The sequence below is a fragment of the Lagenorhynchus albirostris genome, chromosome 2, assembly GCF_949774975.1.
Source record: "Lagenorhynchus albirostris chromosome 2, mLagAlb1.1, whole genome shotgun sequence".
NCBI classification, from domain to species: domain Eukaryota; kingdom Metazoa; phylum Chordata; class Mammalia; order Artiodactyla; family Delphinidae; genus Lagenorhynchus; species Lagenorhynchus albirostris.
In genome coordinates this window covers 78,781,923-78,803,082 of record NC_083096.1, presented here as the reverse complement: position 1 = coordinate 78,803,082, position 21,160 = coordinate 78,781,923, and the positions used below count along the sequence as shown (strand labels likewise).

The 21,160-nt window shown below is 42.5% G+C and overlaps 1 protein-coding gene across 1 annotated transcript; it reads right to left on the bottom strand.

Annotated features, from left to right (window-relative positions):
• Positions 1–211: 211 nt before the first annotated feature.
• Positions 212–20,340, bottom strand: LOC132515990 (myomegalin-like). The gene is made up of 7 exons (XM_060142374.1): positions 20,219–20,340; positions 9,016–9,248; positions 7,625–7,676; positions 6,594–6,781; positions 2,729–2,962; positions 1,571–1,702; positions 212–319 (listed from the first exon to the last, which is right to left on the bottom strand). The coding sequence occupies exons 1-7, from the start codon at positions 20,338–20,340 to the stop codon at positions 228–230; spliced, it is 1,053 nt and encodes a 350-aa protein (XP_059998357.1). The 3' UTR covers positions 212–227.
• Positions 20,341–21,160: the final 820 nt, after the last annotated feature.

Sequence of the window (21,160 nt, the reverse complement as noted above, 5' to 3'; positions counted from 1 at the left end):
CTTTGCTATGAATTTCAGGCCATTCTGGGTTTTATTCTTTCCTGCCCAGATTTTACTTTTTATAGACACTCAATAAATACGTGTAAACAAGTTTTAAATAATAATTTATTAAATTGATCCATTCATTTAAAGGTAATATCTGATGCCTCCAAGTTTACATCCACGAATGCTGTTGGATAGGGCTGGAAAATCTGGAGAACATATCTCTAGACCCTCCTGCTGTCATGTCACAAGATGTCCTTACCAGAGCCAGAATAGTGACTCTCAATGTATGAACGAGGGGTTGCAAGGGAGATATCTGGAGCTGGCTGTGCAGTTCCTAGGGAGGGAGAGACAGAGCTGCAATGAAGTCTGGAGGGACTTAGGGTACTCTCTTCACTGACTGCTCCAGAGAGAAACTGACATTCTTTCCCCTCCTCATTTTCACTCCGCTGGAAATGGGAAAGGGAGAGAAAGAGACACCAAGCTGGTATTCAGTTCACAGCCAGTGACCCTCTGGTTATCTGCAAAGATGGGAGAAGGGATTTATATATGAAATGTGAATTTCTCAGTGCTATTCACAACTAGAGCTTGTGAGTCTAGGGACTCGTAGGTGGGATCTCATAAGAAGCAGCCTCATCTAGATTGGGCTGTGTGGGTCTGGGCAATTTTTGTACTCTCTACCCTCTTCTCTTTGATTCTGCAGCAGAGTATTGCTGTGGAAAGGAGGAATATGGAAGTGACCTGAAAACTCCAGCTGGCTTCCCTGAAGGCCCTTTTCTTGTTGTAGAGCTGAGGCATGGACCCTGGGTTCTAACCATGGAAGCCAAAGGTGGATACTGTCTCAGGGAATAACAAAAACCCAGTCAAGTCACACATTTGGGTAACAGATTCTTTCAAAGATATAGTTCCTTGCATTCACCAAAGTTTCAGCCCTAGCCAAACAGAAAACCTGGGAGCCTCATGCACTGGGACAATAGTATGATGTGGCTGAGTCCATGATGGGCCACACACTCATGTCAATGGCTGCAGTTGTAGAACAGGGTCTTTCCCCCTAATTGGCTGCTTCTGTGATGTTGTAGGGGCTCTGGTCACCTTTTTTCTGATCCTGACAAGGGAGAAGGAATGTGGAAGTACTGGTCTTCCAGCCACCACTGGGTGGAAAGTGTGGAAATACGGGCCACTTGCATGGGGCGGGGGAGTGGCAGGTGCTATCCAGGGCATGTGGTAGTAACATGCAGGTGGGATGTGGTCCTCCCTCTGCTGAAGTGGGCAACATGGAAGCCTTGGCTCTATCATTTGACAGTCATGCCACAAGCCCAGGGGCAGCACCAGGTAGTATAGGGAGTCACAAGAATGGGCATCACATCAGACAGCCCTGAGGATGAAAACTAGCCCTGCCTGGGGCAGGCCACTTGGGGTCAGTATTTGTAAAGTAGGGACAATAGTGCCTGTCCTGCTTCCCTCTCTGGGCTGACTGTGAGGAAGAGTGGAGTACTGCACACCAATGTGTTTTATAACTGCAAACCTATATGCCCTCCTGAGACTCTTAGATGTGGACAGAACCAGGAGGTTTTGGTGCCTTTCTTACTTTTTCCTTGGTGAGCTTTGCTGAGCACATATTCCAGCCTCTCCCGCAGGCGGTCATTGATGAATATGGATTCCTCCAGGCGCTGGCGCAGGTTCTGGATCTCAACAAGATTCTTTTCCAGCAGGTCGGCCCCTGTTGCGTACCACCAAGACATGGGAGAGGTAGGAAATGGGGAAGGCTGTCACTCATGGGCAGGCGGGGGGTTCTGCCCAGGGTCCCCCTGCAAGATCCCTGCCCATATCTATATTTCCGTCAACTTCCTCCTCACACCTGGGCACCCAGGAAACACCAGGCAACTTCGTTTAAAGAGCTCCTGGGCTCTCAATCACATCCACTCACTGACAGAAAGACTAAGGTAAGTGGAGATGAAATTAGATCAGGCTGTGAATAATGAGTGACACTGAGTGTTTTCCTTTGGTGAGAAGTGACAAGGAAGAGCCTGGGGAGGTATCAGGACCTGAAGGAGGAGTGAGAGAAAGGAACACCTTCAAGGAGAGAAAAAGATGCACAAAGGAAAGGGTAGAAAGACCAAAATTAGCTTCATCCACCAGGACATCTTGCTTAGGGCCAGCTTTTTCTCTGAGAGTTTCAAATGTTGTATTGTTACACTGTCTGCATCCCAGAAACTGAGCTGCTTCAAGGCATTCCTCTACACAGCTGAACCCCTAGCCACTGGGTGCCAAATGCCTGGCTCCAAACCCAATGGCAAAGTTTGAGAGGCAGGACTGGCTTATAGTTGTATACAAAGTGTGTGTGTGTGTGTGTGTGTGTGTGTGTGTGTGTGTGTGTGTGTGTATAGAAATAGAATCCCATCCTGCAATAGCTCTTGACCTAAGGAAGACCTACCTTCCCCATGGAAGGGAACACACAAATGTGAGGCAACTCAACCTCCCTACAGAGCACCTCAGAGTGCCTTCCTTTATTGTCCTGCCCAGAGTAAGTCCCTAGGTAGGGGAAATGGGAGAGGCACATAGAAAGGACCAACACTGAGCTGGGACTTCATTCTCTGGCTGACCCACGGGATGTTGCCTTTCATCTTCTCACCCATTTTCTGTGAGCCAGGGTCTAACAGAGGAACAAAAAACCATCTGGCCAGGAAAGGAATGTATCATTCCTGTCAATGGGCTCTATTTCACCAACTGCTCCTTTGTATTTTACCAGAGGGCTTGGAGTTGGGCTGGTATAAAGAGGAGAAGGAGGATAGGTTCCCAGATGCATTCATCTTCTGAGGCCTCATCTCGTCCCATGGGCCACTGCTGCCGTGAAGCCCAGGGTCTGGTGTCCCACTCAGTTGTGTGGTGCCACTCAAAGGATAGAAGGGCTGAGCAGACATGGCTTCTGAATGGTTGCTGGGCAATGAACCTGAATCAGCAGGAGTGGCTGGGCTCTCATCTGTCCAGAAAGGAATATGAGTGAGAAACAAACAGAGAAGTCAGAAATGAAGTGTTTTAAAAATAATTATACTGGGTTGAATAGTATCCTCCAAAAATTCATGTCTACCTGGAACCTCAGACTGTGACCTTTATGGATATAATTACTTAAGATAATATGATACTGGATTAGGGTGGACCCTGAATCCAACATGACTGATACACAGGGGAGAAGACCACATGACAGTGGAGGCAGAAATGGGAGTGATGCATCTTCAAGGCAAAGGATGCTTCCCGCAACCACCAGAAGTCAGGGAGAGGCAAGGAAAAGGGAGCATGGCCTGTTGATGCCTTGATTTCAGACTCTTAGCTTCCAGAACTGTGAGAGAACAAATTGCTGTTGTTTTTATTTTTGTTTTGTTTTGTTTGTTTGTTTTTGCGGTACGCGGGCCTCTCCCGTTGCGGAGCACAGGCTCTGGACGCGCAGGCTCAGCAGCCACGGCTCATGGGCCCAGCCGCTCCGTGGCACGTGGAATCCTCCCGGACCAGGGCACGAACCCGTGTCCCCTGCATCCGCAGGCGGACTCTCAACCACTGCGCCACCAGGGAAGCCCCTGCTGTTGTTTTTAACATCCAGTTTGTGATATTTTGTTACAGCAGCCTTAGAAAACGAATGCAGTAATTCGTGGAATGAAGACTAAGGTGGATATCAGTGACCCCCAGCCTAGTACTGAGTATCAGCTGAAAACTCATTTCTCAAGGACCATAAATTTCACCCCAAGGTTACTGGCATTCCTGGCCTATGATATCAAGAAGTAGTTGTTAGATGTAGTGTCTGAGGGTCACAGTGCACATGCAGGAAAAGTACAGGGGCCCCTCTCCTAGCTCCCTCTATGATCCCCAAAATGCTGGAATGTTCCCAGGGAGGTACTTCAGAAATGTGTCCTCCAACAGCAGGACTCATTGCCAATCGTGTAAGTCATGAGACTAAGGAGATGAAGCAATTTGCTGGTCTGTGAACAGGTGATCCACTCACCCAACAGTCTATGCTCTTGCCAGCAACAGACCAGCTAGTCCTTCCTGGGGTTGTTCTGTACTGGGGCTGTTGGAAGAGGATGAGGAAGGGAAAATTGTCTCTACTTCCGGCGGATGCGCAGAAAACCTAGACGGGTGGCTTCCACTCCTCCTGCCTCAGCTTACTCTGGACGCCTTCTGAGGCTGAAGGAGTGTCTGAGGAAAGCAAGTGGTGAGTTGCATCCCACCCAGAATGGCTCATGAGACTGTAAAAATAATTCTTAAATATAGCTGATTGTCTGGCTCCCGTCCAAAGAATGACCTGGGTATTTCTGCATGGGGGATTGTAGAACCAAACAATATACGGTATCTTACAGCTCAATGATCCTACGAGAACATCATCATGTCCTTTGCTGGCTCCCTTTAGAAAAAAACCTGGCTAGGTGGCAGGGCCATAATTCAGAGAAAAGTTCAAGAGTCGCCCCTTTCAAGGATTATTATCAAGGTCCACAGAGTAGTCGGGTTTCCCCTCTAAGCAGGAAGGAGTGAAGTCCTATTTCCCTCAACCAAGCCAAGTTCCTCTAGGGAACTGCCTACTTAAGCCAGTGTCCTTCCCCAGTTTACATAATACCAGATGTAATTAACATCACAGTGAAATAAAGAGTAAAGCCTTCAGTTCAGAGCCTCACTTAAAGTAGGAACTCAATCAAAATGTGATTCCCAACCCCTTTCAAAGCCCCTTTATCCCCTCCCCAGAAAATCAACTTACTCTCAGCTAAGAGCGTAGGAGGGTTCAAGTCTGTCAGTTAACAGTGATCAGCGTTTCTTGTCCCATTCTCCCCTGGCCACACAACACAGGGAGTGTGCCCTACACGGCATGTGGAAAGCAGCAGAGAAGAGCCTCCTGTGAGAGGAATTCAGCCTCACGGTGAAGCTGCCACACACCATTTGTTGACTACCCTAGACATTTTGACCCCAAAAGCAAAGAAGGAGTAGTGATAAGCCATTGCCTCTCTGAGAAAATAATGACTTCAGATGGGAAAAAGAAGGGCTTCAGTCTCCCTCAGAAAAGATAGGAATAACAGAAAATAAGGCCAATACTTTGAGGGTGCCACTCCAGCAGCCACATTTTAAATGTGGCCATTCTTACAAGTAGTGGCAGGAATTGCAGGTAAGGAGAAGGTGTATTTGCCTTTCTCCTGCTGTCCCTCAGGGCAGCGCTGAGGTGGAACCAAGCGCCTATGGGCAACTGAGTCCAAGGATGCACTCAAAACTCCCATAGGCCCTTGGATGATGTCACACACATATCAAGGGCACCCCATTCGTTTATAAATTCATGGGTGGAAGTGCAATGTGTCTAGGGTCTTGTCTCCTTTGCAGAGGCTAGGCCTTTGTGTGGGGCATAGGGGCAGAAAGAGTGGAATGCGGAAAACCCTCGCCCCAGAAGCCCAGAGAAAGAGGTGTGCAACGGAGTGACTCCCTCCCTGCTTGGTCCCTGAATGCTGAGGCTGCCGTTCAGTGGACAGTCTAAGCTTTAGGGTCAGGCAGGCTCACAGTGAACGTTACCCCAAGCTGGGCTGTCTTCAGTAGGTTCCCTTACTTCACCAAGCCTCAGTGTCCTTAGCTGTGCTGTAAAATCAGAACACCAGCACCAACTTAAGAGGACTGCTGTCCCGATTAAATGAAGCAACATATGTGCAGTGGTCAATAATACAAGCATAACAGGTGCTCAATAAAGGTATACTTCCTGTCTTCCCTTGGCTGCTATACTCGTGAGGAAACATTACGCTGCCTTGCTTCTCAGGGTAAAATGAGAAACAGGAATAGTACCAGGTCAAAACCCATTATGGCTTATTCATGCCTAAAACAGTCAGTTCAGGTAAAAACAAGAAAACAACAAAAAAAGCAAAAAAAAACCCAGATATAGCCAGGGACTAAGGATGGTTTCCTGGTCCCTGGTTGTTCACACCAAAATCTGACTCATACAGTTGCCTAAATATTCAAATGCTCTTCTCAGCAGGGAAAATAAAGAGAAGGCTTAGCAGGAGAAAACGAAGGTTTGATTTTAAACTTACTCTCCTCCTCCTATCCCTAGCAAGGCTGCCTAAGAGCCCTCCTTGGGGAATTCTGGAGAGGGGCATGCTGGTGATGGATTCAGCCAGTCCCAGTTACTGATGGTTTAGAGGATATTACAGCTGAATTATTAGAATGATGAGTGGGATCTGTAAATCCACAAATGATAAAGAATATTCAGTGGTGAATAGAAAATAGGAACTGTGGCTGTTTACCCAAAAGAGTCCAAGATCAGAGGCCCAATGTTAATGATATTTGCATCCATAGTCTGAAACATGACGTGACTGTGTTGCAGTGATGAGGAGCATCTGTCCCCTCCCGTTCCCAATTCACGACCCCTCCCCTCAAGTCCAATACCATGTATGTGCCTGATGGGGTCTGGTGGCTGACGACGTCGGAGAAAATCTATCTGACACCCTTGGGGACTGTGCTCGGCACTGAGTCCCAGGCCTGTGCTCAACCAGGTGCATCACAGTGGATCTGCAGGGTCTGGCTGCCAAGATGCCTCCCCCTGGCCTAGACAAATAAGCGAGCACCCAGAAACTGGAGGCTCTCTGCATACTTACTGGCCACATCCACTGCAGGGCGCACTTCCTGTTCATCAAACAGCGGAGAGGTGCTGCTAGGGGAGCGATGGGCAGCGGACTGGGCATGGCTGCTGGAGTGGGTCTGGGGCCTAGTCTGGGGCCGGGCATCCTGCTTGGTCTCTAGGACTTCTGTCATTTTACCCTTCTTCTGCAACTCCCTTAAGATACTAGGGGGTAAGAAAGACAGAAGGAAAAGTGAAAGTCACCCAAACACCACAGCTGTATTGACCTGGGGGCTCACAGGGGAGGCCCCAGGAGTCAAGGAGACTGTTCCTTTAGGGAAGAAGCCAAACAATCCATTTCCATTTAGGGGTAGAGAGTTGGGAGGCAGGAGAGAACAACAGTGTCCAGTGCCTTGGCCACAAACATCCTGAGAAAGGGAGAAGACCCGTCAGGCTCTTCAACACTTAACGGTTCCTTCACAAGACACCCACAGGCCCGTAAGATTTCAACATACTCTGTGACATAATCCACTGAATAGTATTTAAAACTGCTTCCTGAGGCAATGTTGCCTTCTGGGTGTCTTGTAGTTTCTAGACCTCCTTCCCTAAGTATAGTTATACACAGTATAAATCTATCTATGTCATATTTATAGTATAAATCTTTTTTCTTTCAAAGAAAATTTGTAGCCATTTAACACCTGCCAGCACTTGCTGGGTCACACTTGAAGATATCAGGTATAATCTCACTCCAGTTTTTAAAGATCTAGGGGAAATCAGAGGTGATCCCTGGGAGTACAGGAGACTCCTAAGACTGGAGAGTTAGGCTAGAGCAGCTCTATATTACTAAATTAGTGAATTAATACGAGACTGGGAACCAAAAGAAAAATAAATTAAAAAAATAGGAAATGAGACCACGTTGTCGCTCAGGATACATAATGGTGTAATGGTATAATCAGCTGTTTGGTTTTTACGGAGGGTGAGCACTCCTTGCTCCTTTGATCTTCTGGCCTTCGCTCTGGATCCTCTACCAGATTATATCTTTCATAGCCCCTGAAAATTTGGACTTACCTGAGGTCCCGCAGCACCTGTTCTCTTTGATTCTTCTTACTTATACAGTCATCTGAAAAGCAAATTTAAAAAAGGATCAGTCATAATTTAAACAGCTCTCATTTACCAAATACAAACACACACTGGGTTCTCTCTCTGGGATCAGAGACACATAGCTGCTTGACTCTCAAGTCCAGGATACTCTGAATTTTCTCAGGAGACACTGGGTGGAGTCTTTAGAGAACTTGTCTGGCAGACTTTCCTGAACCCACCGTGAAGATCATCATCTCTACTCGCTCTGCCCTGAATCAGAGTAAAAAGCTGAAAATGTCTCTTTTCCCACAGGTCATGGGATACTTGTCCAGCTGGCCTCTGGACCACTCCGGCCAGAGTCTCCAAGTCCTGCCACAAGGCTGGTTCCCAGTCCCGTGTCTGTGTGTCCCATCACAGCTTTCATGCAGAACCTACTCCTGCCTCTGTAGAGGTGACAGAAATCCCTGTCCCACCTCTGCATCTGCCACCAGGAGCCTGCACAGTGGCCTCAAGCCTGCTCTTACTATGTGCCCTCAGGTCTCCAGGCAATATTCTATGTAAAAGGCTCCTGAAATAAATATTCCACTAAAGGTACGAATACACAGAGCGCCTAAATCATTCCCAAATCAGCATGATTCTTTGATCATTCTTTTTTTTTTTTTTTTTTTGCAGTACATGGGCCTCTCACTGTGGTGGCCTCTCCCGTTGCGGAGCACAGGCTCCGGATGCGCAGGCTCAGCGGCCATGGCTCACGGGCCCAGCCGCTCCGCAGCGTGTGGGATCCTCCCGGACCGGGGCACGAACCCGCATCCTCTGCATCGGCAGGCGGACTCTCAACCACTGCGCCACCAGGGAAGCCCTTTTATCATTCTTTTGAAGTACTCTGATTAATATTGTTTATTTGTCCTAAGAACAATCATGCAAACTTTAGGGGCTGGTATTATTTGACCTAATTTTTTAGGTGAGGAAACAGATATCAAAAGGAATATGAGTATGTCCAGAACTAGTAATGATCACATACAGGCTAGAGCAAGAGTCTTTAGATTCCTAGTTTAGGGCTCTTTTCATGACAACCAGCTGCCCCTACTACACCTCTCTTTCAATTAGTTTCAGATAAATGCTGTCCCCCCACTGATACCTCCTGCCATAGCAGCCACATTCCATGAGAGATGGAGGAGGAGCAAGTAATCATCATGGCATCCTCAACCCCGTGTGCCACTCTGTTGCTCCTAACCAGCCAGTCCTGACTCTGGCCCCAAGATGGTGATTACAAAGCAGGACCCCAGATTGAAAAGCCACTCGTGGATGAGTGTGGGCCTGTGTGAGCGTAGGTCCTTGGGAGGGACTAAAGGCCCTCCTGAGGCCTGGGGCCAGATTACCTGTGTTGAACTTGCTGGCAAGGCTCTCTGCCAGCTGGCTGCCCTTGGCCAGCTGCTCACGGAAATGCTGCTCCATGTAGCAGTCAATCTTATTACTGCTGAGGAGCTCTTCAAAGGTCTTCACTGTGTTCTTGACATGCTGGATGAGAAGGGAAGAGACAGCCCTCCCAATCCTCATCTTTTCCCGCAGGTGGGTCAACTCTCGAGCCTGATCCTGGATCAAGGAATATTTCCTAAGGTGGGAAAGAAACAGTTAAGGGTGGAAGGGGGTGACTGATAGATTATGGCGCTTCAGCAGAAGGTGCTTTGAGGATTTCACCGAAAGAGCCTCCACGCTGAACTCTAGCACGTGTTTAGTGACCGGAATGTGGTCAAGAGAATGATGTGTAAAGAGAATGATGTGTTTCTCTGTGTAAAAGACCCCTGCTAAGATCATCTTTCCCCTTGCCCTATACTTCTGAAAATGGCTTTCTTCTCTAATTCTACTGTAAAATCTGCTCCCAGTCCCTCTCTTCAGCTTATAATCCATTTCAATACAGTAAACAAAGCTAGGTGTTAATTGAAAAGTTGAAAGGAAAATCATTATGTGAGAGAAGAGACCACTTGTCTAGGCAGCGGGATTCTTCTTTCACCAGAATGGACCTATCTGTGCCTTTTCCATAGACAGCCAAGGCTTGATTGGCAAGACATCCTCAAGCCCTTAATTTAATCACTATATACTATTGCTTCTGTATTCTCCAGTGTAACTGCTACAGTTTTGCCCATAGGGTTCAAAAGGATGATCTGAAAAATATGATCTCCAAAAAATGTTCTGAATTAATTTAGAATCCTATGATATCTTGGCCAATATAACTACTATTTGTTATATAGAAGAGTAGAAGAGAAGGTTCTAGTTTATCTTGTTCCTGAGGGAGGCAAAGAGGTTAGGTGTATGAGCAGGAATCAGCAAGCCCAATGCACTCTGTCCTCCCACCACAAACTTGAGAAGTCCCTTTACTACTTTGTGCCTCAGTTTCTTTATCTGCAAAGTGAGAGTCATTTAGTTTCTTTGCCTTTTTGGAAATACGGTCAGGATTGAAATTTATTTTAAATGTTGGGATGAGTAGAGCAAAGCCTATAAAGCATTTAACTTATCAAAATGAAGACAGATTATCATTCATTACTTTGGTAATGGTGAACTTATAAGACCAACTTGACATCCTCTGTGTTTCTACAGATGTACCAGAGCAGAACCAACGGCTTCTGAGTTCACCATTTCCTCTTGGAGACCTAGGCAGTGTTGTCTGTATTGTGCCAACAGGAAGCACAGGTGTTTGTTTTCTGAGAAGCGAAAATCTGCCTGAGGCCCAGGGTCGCTGGTCTGGAACAGGCAATCCAGGTGTTGGAGGGAGCCTGAATGGGGATCAGGGCAGGTCAAGTAGCATAAAACCCCCTTTGAACCTTTTAACCCACCCTACCCTTTATTCACATTTCTGTCCAACAATTCTCATGTCATTAAGCAGCTATACTGGTTACTAGGCTAAGAATTCTTTCAGTGCTGGGAGTTTTTTATTCATCTTATGCACACAGGCAAACACAGAGGGGGCTCTCAGTAAACAGTTCTTCAATAATGGAAAAGAGAAGTGCTTGCAAACCTCCACTCATCTCTCCCTGTGTTCCTGTCCTAAGTGTCCTCTCAAGGAGCCTATGGATTCTCCATTGACGCAGAAAACCCTTTCCTTAAGAAGGACCCTGCACTCGCTTGTGCGGAGGTCTGTGAAATGGGATTGTCTTCAGAAATTCATCTCAATGGGTGACAGCTTCTCAGGAAGAGATGGCCTTGTCCTACACTCTTTTCATCTGGGCTTCCAAAACACCCAGAGGTTAGAACAGTTAGAGTGTTCTGTTGAAGCTATCTATTCGTATACTTTCCTTCCCCACCGGTTTGAGTTTCTCCATGGAAGAGACCAGATCTTATTTATTTATTTATTTTTGGGCGGTACGCGGGCCTCTCGCTGCTGTGGTCTCTTCCGTTCCGGAGCACAGGCTCTGGACGCGCAGGCTCTAGACGCACAGGCTCACCGGCCATGGCTCACGGGCCCAGCCTCTCCGCGGCATGTGGGATCCTCCTGGACCAGGGCACGAACCCTCGTCCCCTGCATCGGCAGGCGACTCTCAACCACTGCGCCACCAGGGAAGCCCGAGACCAGATCTTATTGATTCCAGGTGCCTAACATGGTATCTAGCAAATGATACATTCAGTAAACATTTATGAGCTATTACGTATAAAAGCCTTTCTCAAATGTAATATAAGTACAGAAAAATACTATTATTACTGCTGCTTCAGATGCATTAAGGATTTAAGCACACTGCAAAATCTCAGAAATTCTACTTCAATATGCAGATGACTTACTTCTGTGTTCCTCATCTAGAGAGAACTCAGGAGTTAATTCAAAATATTTGTTACGACTGGCTTATAAAGGCCAAAAGGCCTCGTGAGATACACTTCAGTTTTCACAAGGAAAGGTACATTACCTAGGTAATGATTTATCTCTAAAAGGACACTTTCTGTCTCCAGAAAGAATAAGTACCACCCCAAGTAACCCAACCTATGACTAAGAACTTAGAGGTTTCCTCAGACCTGCAGGATACTGACAAGCCAGGGTCCCTGACTTTTCCTTGTTAGCTACTCCGCTCTATGTAGGAATTGACTACAAATAACACTCAAGAACCTCTTCCTTGGGAAACAAAATATGAGAAAGGCTTTACTGAAACTAACGGGCTTTACAAAATCCTCCTGCATTGGGACCCGCCCCCCGGCCCCCAACCCGCCAACTACCCTAAACCTTTCATGCTATTTGTTTAGGAATGTCATAATCAGGCTTTGGAAGTTCTTATGCAAAAATCTGGAGGAAAAAAATAGACCCATAGCCTACAATTAGGTCCAGTGGCCCGGGCATACCCAAATTGTTTAAAGGAAGTAGCTGCAGCCTTTAAATTCCTTTGTGGGATCCTCCTGGAAACTTGTTCAGGGAAGTGAATTAAATTTACAGGTTCCTCATATTGTAGACAGTTTGCTAAACATTGAGCGTGCACACCATTTCTTAGCTAGTAGATTAACATGAGACTCTACTTCTGCCTCCTAATCTGAGCATTCTTTGCTGCCGCTCTTTAAACCCTGTTACCTTCCTACGCTTATCTGACAGAGAGAGACTCAACGGTGCTGAATTTGGCTCCCCGAATCTAACTCCTAGATGAGTTTTACAGAAAACCCTATTAGCCAACCCAGATTTAGTACTCTGTGTTGGTGGCTCCTATGCCACAAATTCTGAAGGGGAACGTCAAGCTGCATATGCTGTAACTACTCAACACGAACTGTTAGAAAGAGGAGTCCCTTCCTCAGTTTAATTCAGCTCAACCTACAGAACTGTCTACCCTCACTTGAGCCTGTGAATTGGCAAAAGAAAAAACTGCAAATATCTACACTGATAGCAGGTATGTCTTCAGAGTGGTCCATGGCTTTGGTATGCTCTGGGAACAGAGAAGATTTTTAAGTCCAGTGATACACCTATAAAAATGGACCTCAGGTTGCTGACCTCCTCTCTGCACTGTTATTGCCCTCACAAGTTGCTGTCATAAAAACTGAGGCTCATACCCACTGATCAGACCCTGAATACCAGGGAAATGTGATGGCTGACTTTCATGCTAAGGCTACTACTCAAGAAATTACTAAGGTACCAAAACTTTGTAATTTAAATGAACTCCATAAAATGGCACACAGCCATTTTTCCTGAATTTCCACAACCTACCGTCCACGGTAGAGCCAAATCAGATTGCTTAAGACAATTTGGGTAATAGGCAAAAAATTGTATCTGATGCTGAAAGATACAAAAGTGTCATGAAGAAGGACGAATATTTAACATAAAAGAGAGGACTTGCAGAGGGCCCAAATGGCTGTCTGGTGCTTCCTGAATCTCTCAAACTACCACTCTTGCAAGCACTTTACGAGACTACCTACAATGGAATTGACAAAATGACTCAAATTATGAAAAAATATTAGTGATATGGTTGTTCTAAATTAGCAAGACACGTTTATAATCAATGTTTAAACTGTCAATCATATAACATGGGTAAAACCATTAATGTAACTCCAAGGGCTGCTCCCCCACTGTCTGGACTATTTGAATATTTACAATTAAACTTTTTCAATTGTCTCCTTTAGGGGCTATCAATATGTACTTGTAATGGTGTGTCTAGAGGAATAGAAGCTTTCCCATGTTGGAAAGCTGATGCCAACATTGTAGTCAAGAAATTATTAGAAAATGATTTTCCATTGTGGGGAATCCCAAATGAAATTTCAAATATTAGAGGGACTCACTTCACTAGACAGGTTTTAAAACAACTAACCAAGGTTATTCGAACATTATGGCATTATCATTGTCCTTATCAGCCTCAGTCTTTATGGAAGTTGAATGTACCAATGGCATTCTAAAATTTAAATTGGCAACACTGACTGAAAACACAGGAATACTTGGCCTAAAGTGCTACCCTCAGCCCTCATGACAATGAGGTCAACACCTTTTGGGAAACATAAATTAACACCCTTGTGAAATCACCACTGGACAACCCATGCCTTTGATAAGAGAACCCCATGCATATCCTACCCTTGTAAATTCTAATATGACCCAGTACTGTAGGGCACTAATACAATATTCAAAAGCTTACAGTCAACAGGTCAAGGAGACTTTCAGAGATCCTTGGTCTCATGAGGACTTTGTATCCCTTACACTGGAACCTGGAGACTAGGTATTCCGGAACAGATATCAATGAAAAACTCCACTTGAACCTTGATGGAAAGGGGCCTACCAGGTTTTTTTAAATTTCTCACACAGCAGTTAAATTACAGGATATTGAAACTTGGATCCATGTCTCTCAACTGAAGAGACGCCTCCCCGCACCTCCACCAGACTCTTGAACTTGTCAACCTTCAGCTGACTTAAAATGAAAGATTTCCAGGAAAAAAAAAATCTTCCCTCAAAGCAGATGGCAACATCAGGTAGACAGCTTACACCCAAGATCACAGAACATGATTCTGCTGGATTCCCCATTCTCTTCCAGGACTTATTTTTATAACAATTATTGTGATATTGCTCTTTTACAAACACAAAACATTCAAACTAATTTTCCTTTTTCTGTTAGGGATTTTCTCTACCCACTAAGGTCCGCCATTCAATGCATACCCTCCTTTACTAATCAGAATGATTGTTATGTTATTATTATTTAAGTGTAGCCACTAAAATGCTCAGGGAGACTCTCAGTTAATATTAGAACCAGGTTTTACACATACTTGGATGACAGGAAAAATGGCCGTACAGAAAGATTTAGTATCCATCCTTTGGCCATTCAGCTAATGCTGATGGCCAATTAATCTGCCATTGAGAGGAAGCTTCAGAAGCCAAAGGATGGCCTGTAATCACTGTAAACTTCATTGCTGGCAATCTGTCCCTATGCATAGAAAACCTTAATGGTACTGGACTTGATTTTGGACATGTTCTGGACTCACTCTTTAATCGCACCCTTTGGTCTGACTCAGATGATGGAGACTGAACTCCTATATATAATGACACAGATTTTAAAATAGATAATGACAATGAAATCTTTGATTATAGTATTAAGAAAATTACTGCAGCTAAACTCAACCTAATCTGCAAAACAAGAAAAAATTACATTGGGCTGCATCTCGTAAGTGCCTTTGAAAATCATAAACAAAACTTAAGCTGTTCCCCCAAACTGGCATGAGGTGGCCAGTTTTAACCAAACCTCTATCATTAGGAAAACTCTAATGCTATCACAAATCATTGTAAATAATAAACAGCCTCTGCATTCTTACCATATAAGCTATCTTATAACAATATACTTCTGAGCCTCATTCTAACTGTCCATTTAAGAGTTCCCAGTTCATGAACTGTTTTTATGTGCACAATAAACTCTTACTAATTACTATTTTTAGTGATCCAATAGTTTCAATGTTGTCATTTCTGGATTTTTTACACTCAGTTCCCTCTAACTTTCTCATTCACACCAACATTGGCTGCCCGTTCCCATCCCAGCGCCATCATCTCCATCCTTCTTCTTGTTATTCTCTTTTTCCAACTAAGAAGATGCTTCTTCTCCTATCTGCTCTTTCAGCTCTATCTCAGGATATAATATTAGCATAGTGTTCCTTGTAAGAAACACACACACAACACACAGATATACATCAGGGGCCAAGGCCCAGTCTTGGCTGCATTTACTAAGATAACAGACGCTTTAACATCAAGAGGTATAAAATACTAGTTCAGGAAGGGACTTCATCTTATTTTACAGATGAAGACATTGAGGCTCACAAAGAATAAGAGAGAGATTTGACATATGTCAAAAATATCTCAATAAAGCTGAGGGGGGATATATCTGAACCCCCATAATTGGTTGGTGGAAGAGCCATCATTAAAAATTTTGGCTTCAAACTCCCAACCTAGTATCTTTAACAGTACCATGCATCCTCTTCTGACTTTCAGGGGTCACTGAGATATAAATAAAGCTAATTCTACTTTTAAAACAAGGTTCTTTTCTGAAACACATTTATTATGCTGGATTCTATAGGTCTATTATTTACTCTCAGCCAGTTTCCAAATAATAAACAGCACTTATCACAATAACAATTAAAATGTATCTAGGTAATTTTTTTGCATAAAAGCTGTTTTTTTAAAAACATCAATAAAATCAATAAGCATCTGGCCAGGCTAACTAAGAGAGAAGACACAAATTACTAGTAACAGAAATGAAAGAGAGGACATCATTATAGATCCCATGGACATTAAAAGGATAATAAAGGAATATTATAAATAACTCTAATCCCACAAATTTGATAACCTAGATGAAATGGGCCAATTTCTTGAAAAAACACAATCTGCCAAAACTCATACGAGAAGAAATAGACAATCTGAATAGAACTATAGCTATTGAAGACATTGATTCAATAATTAATAACCTTCCAAAACAGAAAGCACCAGGCCCAGATGGGTTCACTAGTGAATTCTACCAAATATTTAGGGAAAAAATTATACCAATTCTCCATAGTCTCTTCCAGAAGATAGAAGCAGAGGAGACACTTTCTAACTCATTCTATGAAGCTAACATTACCCTAATATCAAAACCAGACAAAGGCATTATAAGAAAAAAACTACAAACCAATATCTTTCATGAACATATGTGCAAAAATTCTCAGCAAAATATTAGCAAATTGAAGTCAACAATGTATGAAAAGAATTATACAACACACCAATTGAGATTTATTCCAGGCATGCAAAGCTGGCTCCAACATTTGAAAATCACCTGATGTAATTCATCACATCAATAGGTTAATGAAGAAAAATCACATGATCTTATCAATAGATGCAAAAAAAAAGCATCTGACAAAATCCAACACCTATTCATCATTAAAAAAAAAAAAACCTCCCAGCAAAATTGGAATAAAAAGAAACTTTCTCAACTTGATAAAGAATATCTACAAAAAACATATAACTAACATTACACTTAGTAGTAAGAAACCAGAAGCTTTTCCACTCAGATCAGAAACAAGGTAAGGTTATCCCCTCTCACCACTCCTTTGCAGCAACATATTGGAATTCCTAGCTAATGCAATAAGATAGGGAAAAGAAATAAAAGGTTTACAGAATGGAAATGAAGAAATACAACTGTCTTTGTTTGCAATGACATTATTGTCTATGTAGAAAATCTGAAAGGATGAACCAAAAAACTCTTGGAACTAATAAGTGATTACAGTAAGGTTGCAGAATACAAGGTTAATATACAAAAGTCAGCTTCTTTCCTATATACCAGCAACGTACAAGTGGAATTTGAAATTGAAACAATACCATTTGCATTAGCACCCCCCAAAATGACATATTTAGGTATAAGTCTAACAAAATGTGTACAAGACCCATGTGAGGAAAACTACAAAATTCTGAGGAAGGAAATCAAAGAAGAACTAAATAACTGAAGAGATATTTCATATTCATGGATAGGAAAACGCAATATTGTCAAGATGTCAGTTCTTCCCAACTTCATTTAAAGACCCAAGGCAATCACAGTCAAAATCTCAAGCAAGTTATTTTGTAGATATTGGCAAACTGATTCTAAGGTTTACGTGGAGAGGCGAAAGAACCAGAAGAGTCAACATAATATTGAAGGAGAAGAACAAAGTCAGAGGACAGACACTACCAATGTTAAGACTTACTATATACCTATAGTAATCAAAAAAGTGTGGTAGTGGTGAAAGAATAGACAAATCAACAGAACAAAATGGAGAGCCCAGAAACAGACCCACAAAAATATAGTTGACTGATCTATGACAAAGGAGTAAAGGCAATATAATTGAGAAAAGATAGTCTTTTCAACAAATGGTGCCGAACAATCGGACATCCACATGGAAAGAAAATGAACCTAGATACAGACCTTATACCCTTCACAAAAATTAACTCAAAATAGATCATAGACCTAAATGTAAAACACAAAACTATGAAACTCCTAGAAGATAATGCAACAGAAAATCTAAATGATCTTGAGTCTGGTAATGACTGCTTTTTTTTTTTTTTTTTTACTTTTTATTTGTTTATTTTAACATCTTTATTGGGGTATAATGGCTTTACAATGGTGTGCTGGTTTCTGTTGCTGGTATTGACTCTTTAGATATAATACCAAGTTTTAACATTTAAAATTTCTGCTTTGCAAAAGACGTGGTCAAGAGAGTAAGAAGACAAATCACAGACACGGAGAAAATATTTGAAAAAGACATATATGATAAAGGACTGTTACCCAAAATACACAAAGAACTCTCAAAACTCAACAATAAGAAAACATACAATTCAATTAAATAATGGGCAAAAGACCTGAACAGACACCAAAGAAGATATACAGAGGTCACATAAGCATATAAAAATGCTCAATATCAATGTCACCATGGAACTGCCAATTAAAACAACAATAAGATACTACTATACATCGTTAGAATGGCGGCCATCTAGAACACTCACAACACTAAATGCTGGTGAGGATGTGGAGCAATAGATACTCTCATTCATTGCTGGTGGGAATGCAAAATGCTATAGCTACTTTTGAAGACAGTTTCTTACAAAATTAAACATATTCCTACCATATGATCCAGCAACCACCCTCCTCACTATTTACCCAAATGAGTTGAAAACTTACGTCCACATAAAAATCTGCACACAGTGTTTATAGCAGCTTTATTCATAATTGCCAAAACTTGGAAGCAACCAAGATGTTTTTCAGTAGACGAACAGATAAACTGTGGTACATCCAGAAAATGAAATATTTTTCAGTTCTTAAAAGAAATGAACAATCAAGCTATTAAAAGATATGGAGGAATCTTAAATGCATATTACTAAGTAAAAGAAGACAGTTTGAGAAAGCTAGATAGTGTATGACTGCAACTATATGACATTCTAGAAAAGGCAAAACTATGGTGACAGTAAAAAGGTCAGTGGTTGCCAGGGATTAAAAGGGAGGGAAGGATGAATAGGTGGAGCAGAGTATTTTTAAGGCAGTGAATAGTCATTCTATATGATACTGTAATGGTAGATGCATGTCATCATACTTTTGTCAAAACCTATAGAATGTACAATACCAAGAATGAACCCTAATGTAAACTACTGACTTTGGGTGATAATGATGTTCATCAATTGCAACAAATATCAACAAATATACGACACTGGTGCAGGATGTTGACATTGGGGGAAAAGGCTATGCATGTGCGGGGCAAGGGATAGGTATATGGGAACTCTTTGTACTTTCCATGAATTTTGCTCTGAACTTAAAACTGCTCTAAAAATAAAGTCTATTTTTTAAAAAGAATGATCACAAGAATATAAATTTTTTCAATGCGTTTGACAAACTGAGTGTAGGCTTTGTGAATTGAGGGCCCAGGATTCTGATATTATTTCTGCTGAAGGCTACTGTGCAACTGTGATCAAGCAACCATATCTTTGGGCCTGAGTGTTCTCAGTTCTAAAATAACTCTCAGGTTATTTTAGGTCTAACATTATTCTCTGGGTCAGTGAAATTTAAGTGGTACATATTGACAGTGACCCAATGGAGTATGAAGCAAAATCTAACCACCTCCAAAGCTGCACTTCAACCACTAAGCAAGTTAGTGATGATTTAGTATTTCAGTAACTGGTGCTCACAGGTAACTGTATAATAGATTATCCCCATATTAATTGAATGCTTTCCAAAAGTTATAGGCAAACAGCCATTAAAGATAGACTGACAAATCTAGCCAACAGGCCATTATTTGGCAATTTTGTAAGCTTATTTGTAAAATTGAGCTGATCACACTGTAGTGTATACAGAAGTAGAAATATAAGATTGTACACATGAAATTTATATAATGTTATAAACCGATGTTACCTCAATAAAAAATAAATTTAAAATGTTGAGTTTATCCAAATTGCCATTCTAGAAACCAGGGTCATGAGCTTCCAAGAGAACGGGGTGGAGATGGAGGAGCCTCTGTATAAGTCTACCTCCTCAGGCACTGATGTGGGTCAGCTTTCACCATCAAAACATCTCAGGTAACAGGAGATTCGTATGTGCTCCCATCAATGAAGAAAAGAGACACTACTCAAGTGACTGGAAGAGTTCCATGAAATCTCAAGTACCCATGATATCATATATTTGGTGAATACATGCATTGTTAGTTAGAATAAAACCAAATTACTCTGAATAATATAAAATAATTAATAATAAGAACACAGGGACTTCCCTGGTGGTCCAGTGGTTAAGACTTTGCTTTCTAATGCAGGGGGTACAGGTCTGATCCCTGGTCAGGGAGCTAAGATCCCACATGCCTCATGGCCAAAAAATCAAAACAAAAAACAGAAGCAATATTGTAACAAATTCAATAAAGACTTTTTAAAAAGATGGTCCACATCAAAAAATCTTAAAAAAAAATCAAACACAACTTGGTTCCACGTTGTGGACCTTTTTTAAAAAATAAAATAAAATAAAAATACTATAGACTTTTCTTTAAAGAATTTCCAGGAGGGTCTTAAGAGAAAGCACTACAGTTAAGGTGCAAAGCCTGAATACAGACCCTGAAAGGTGCTACGATAGCAATGACTTAATTCTGACAGAAGAAGTCTCTGAACAAAGAGTCTCTTACCCACTGTGAGACACAGAGGAGAATCCTGCTTTCTCAGGCTGAGTCTTCTGCTCATTCACTCCCCTCTCAGCAGGTCCCTTCTTCTCTAAGGGTTGATGCATCACAGGCTTCAGTTGGAGCATTTTCTCACAAAGAACACTCTTACTGCCTCCTTTAAAAGGAAAGATAGAAAAGAAATGCATCTGGGTCTCCACAATGGCTAGCCATTCCTCCAAAGCTACCTAGAGGAATCAAAACAAAATAATGGTTTAAAGAGGCTGGATTACTAGGAAGGGTCCCCTAGGAGCATAAAAATCACAAGAGCAGAACCTACAAGAAAGTAAACAATGAAGCCTACAATGTGCCCCCTTGAACAGTTCTTTATCAGCCATGAAGACCCTGGTGATCCACTGGGTTGAAGGAAAGATGCAGCAAGTAGGGGGAGACGCTGCTTGCTATAAAGAGGAAGAGGACGGTCCAGAGAAGTTTTAGAACTAAAAACAAGCAAACAATGAAGTAAACAAATGAAAATAAATGGGTTTTAAACTGGGCTAAAGGATGAGTATTTTTGATTCTTACAGTTGAGATAAAGTTCCCTGGGAGTGTCCCTTCAGAAATCAGAAAGCCTTTTTATCATCCCTAAGTTTTGACAGTCATGTAGGCAGAAACAAAATTTGAGATGTCAGAATTCAAATCTCAGTCACTGGCACTCAACAATAGCACCATGGGAAGGACTCAGAGTGTCTGGTCTCAAGTTGTAATCCTAGAATGGGAATGTGGAGGTAGCTACAGAACCTGAGGAAGCCCTGCTTTCTGATGGCCCGCCATACTCAACACAAGGCTACCTGTTTCTCCCTGGATGTCCCTATCAATAAAGACCATCTCTCTTACCAGCCAGTTTTAGTATCTGTGTATTCTTTTGCTCATACTACCAACCAATCAATTCTAAAGAAAAATCTAAGC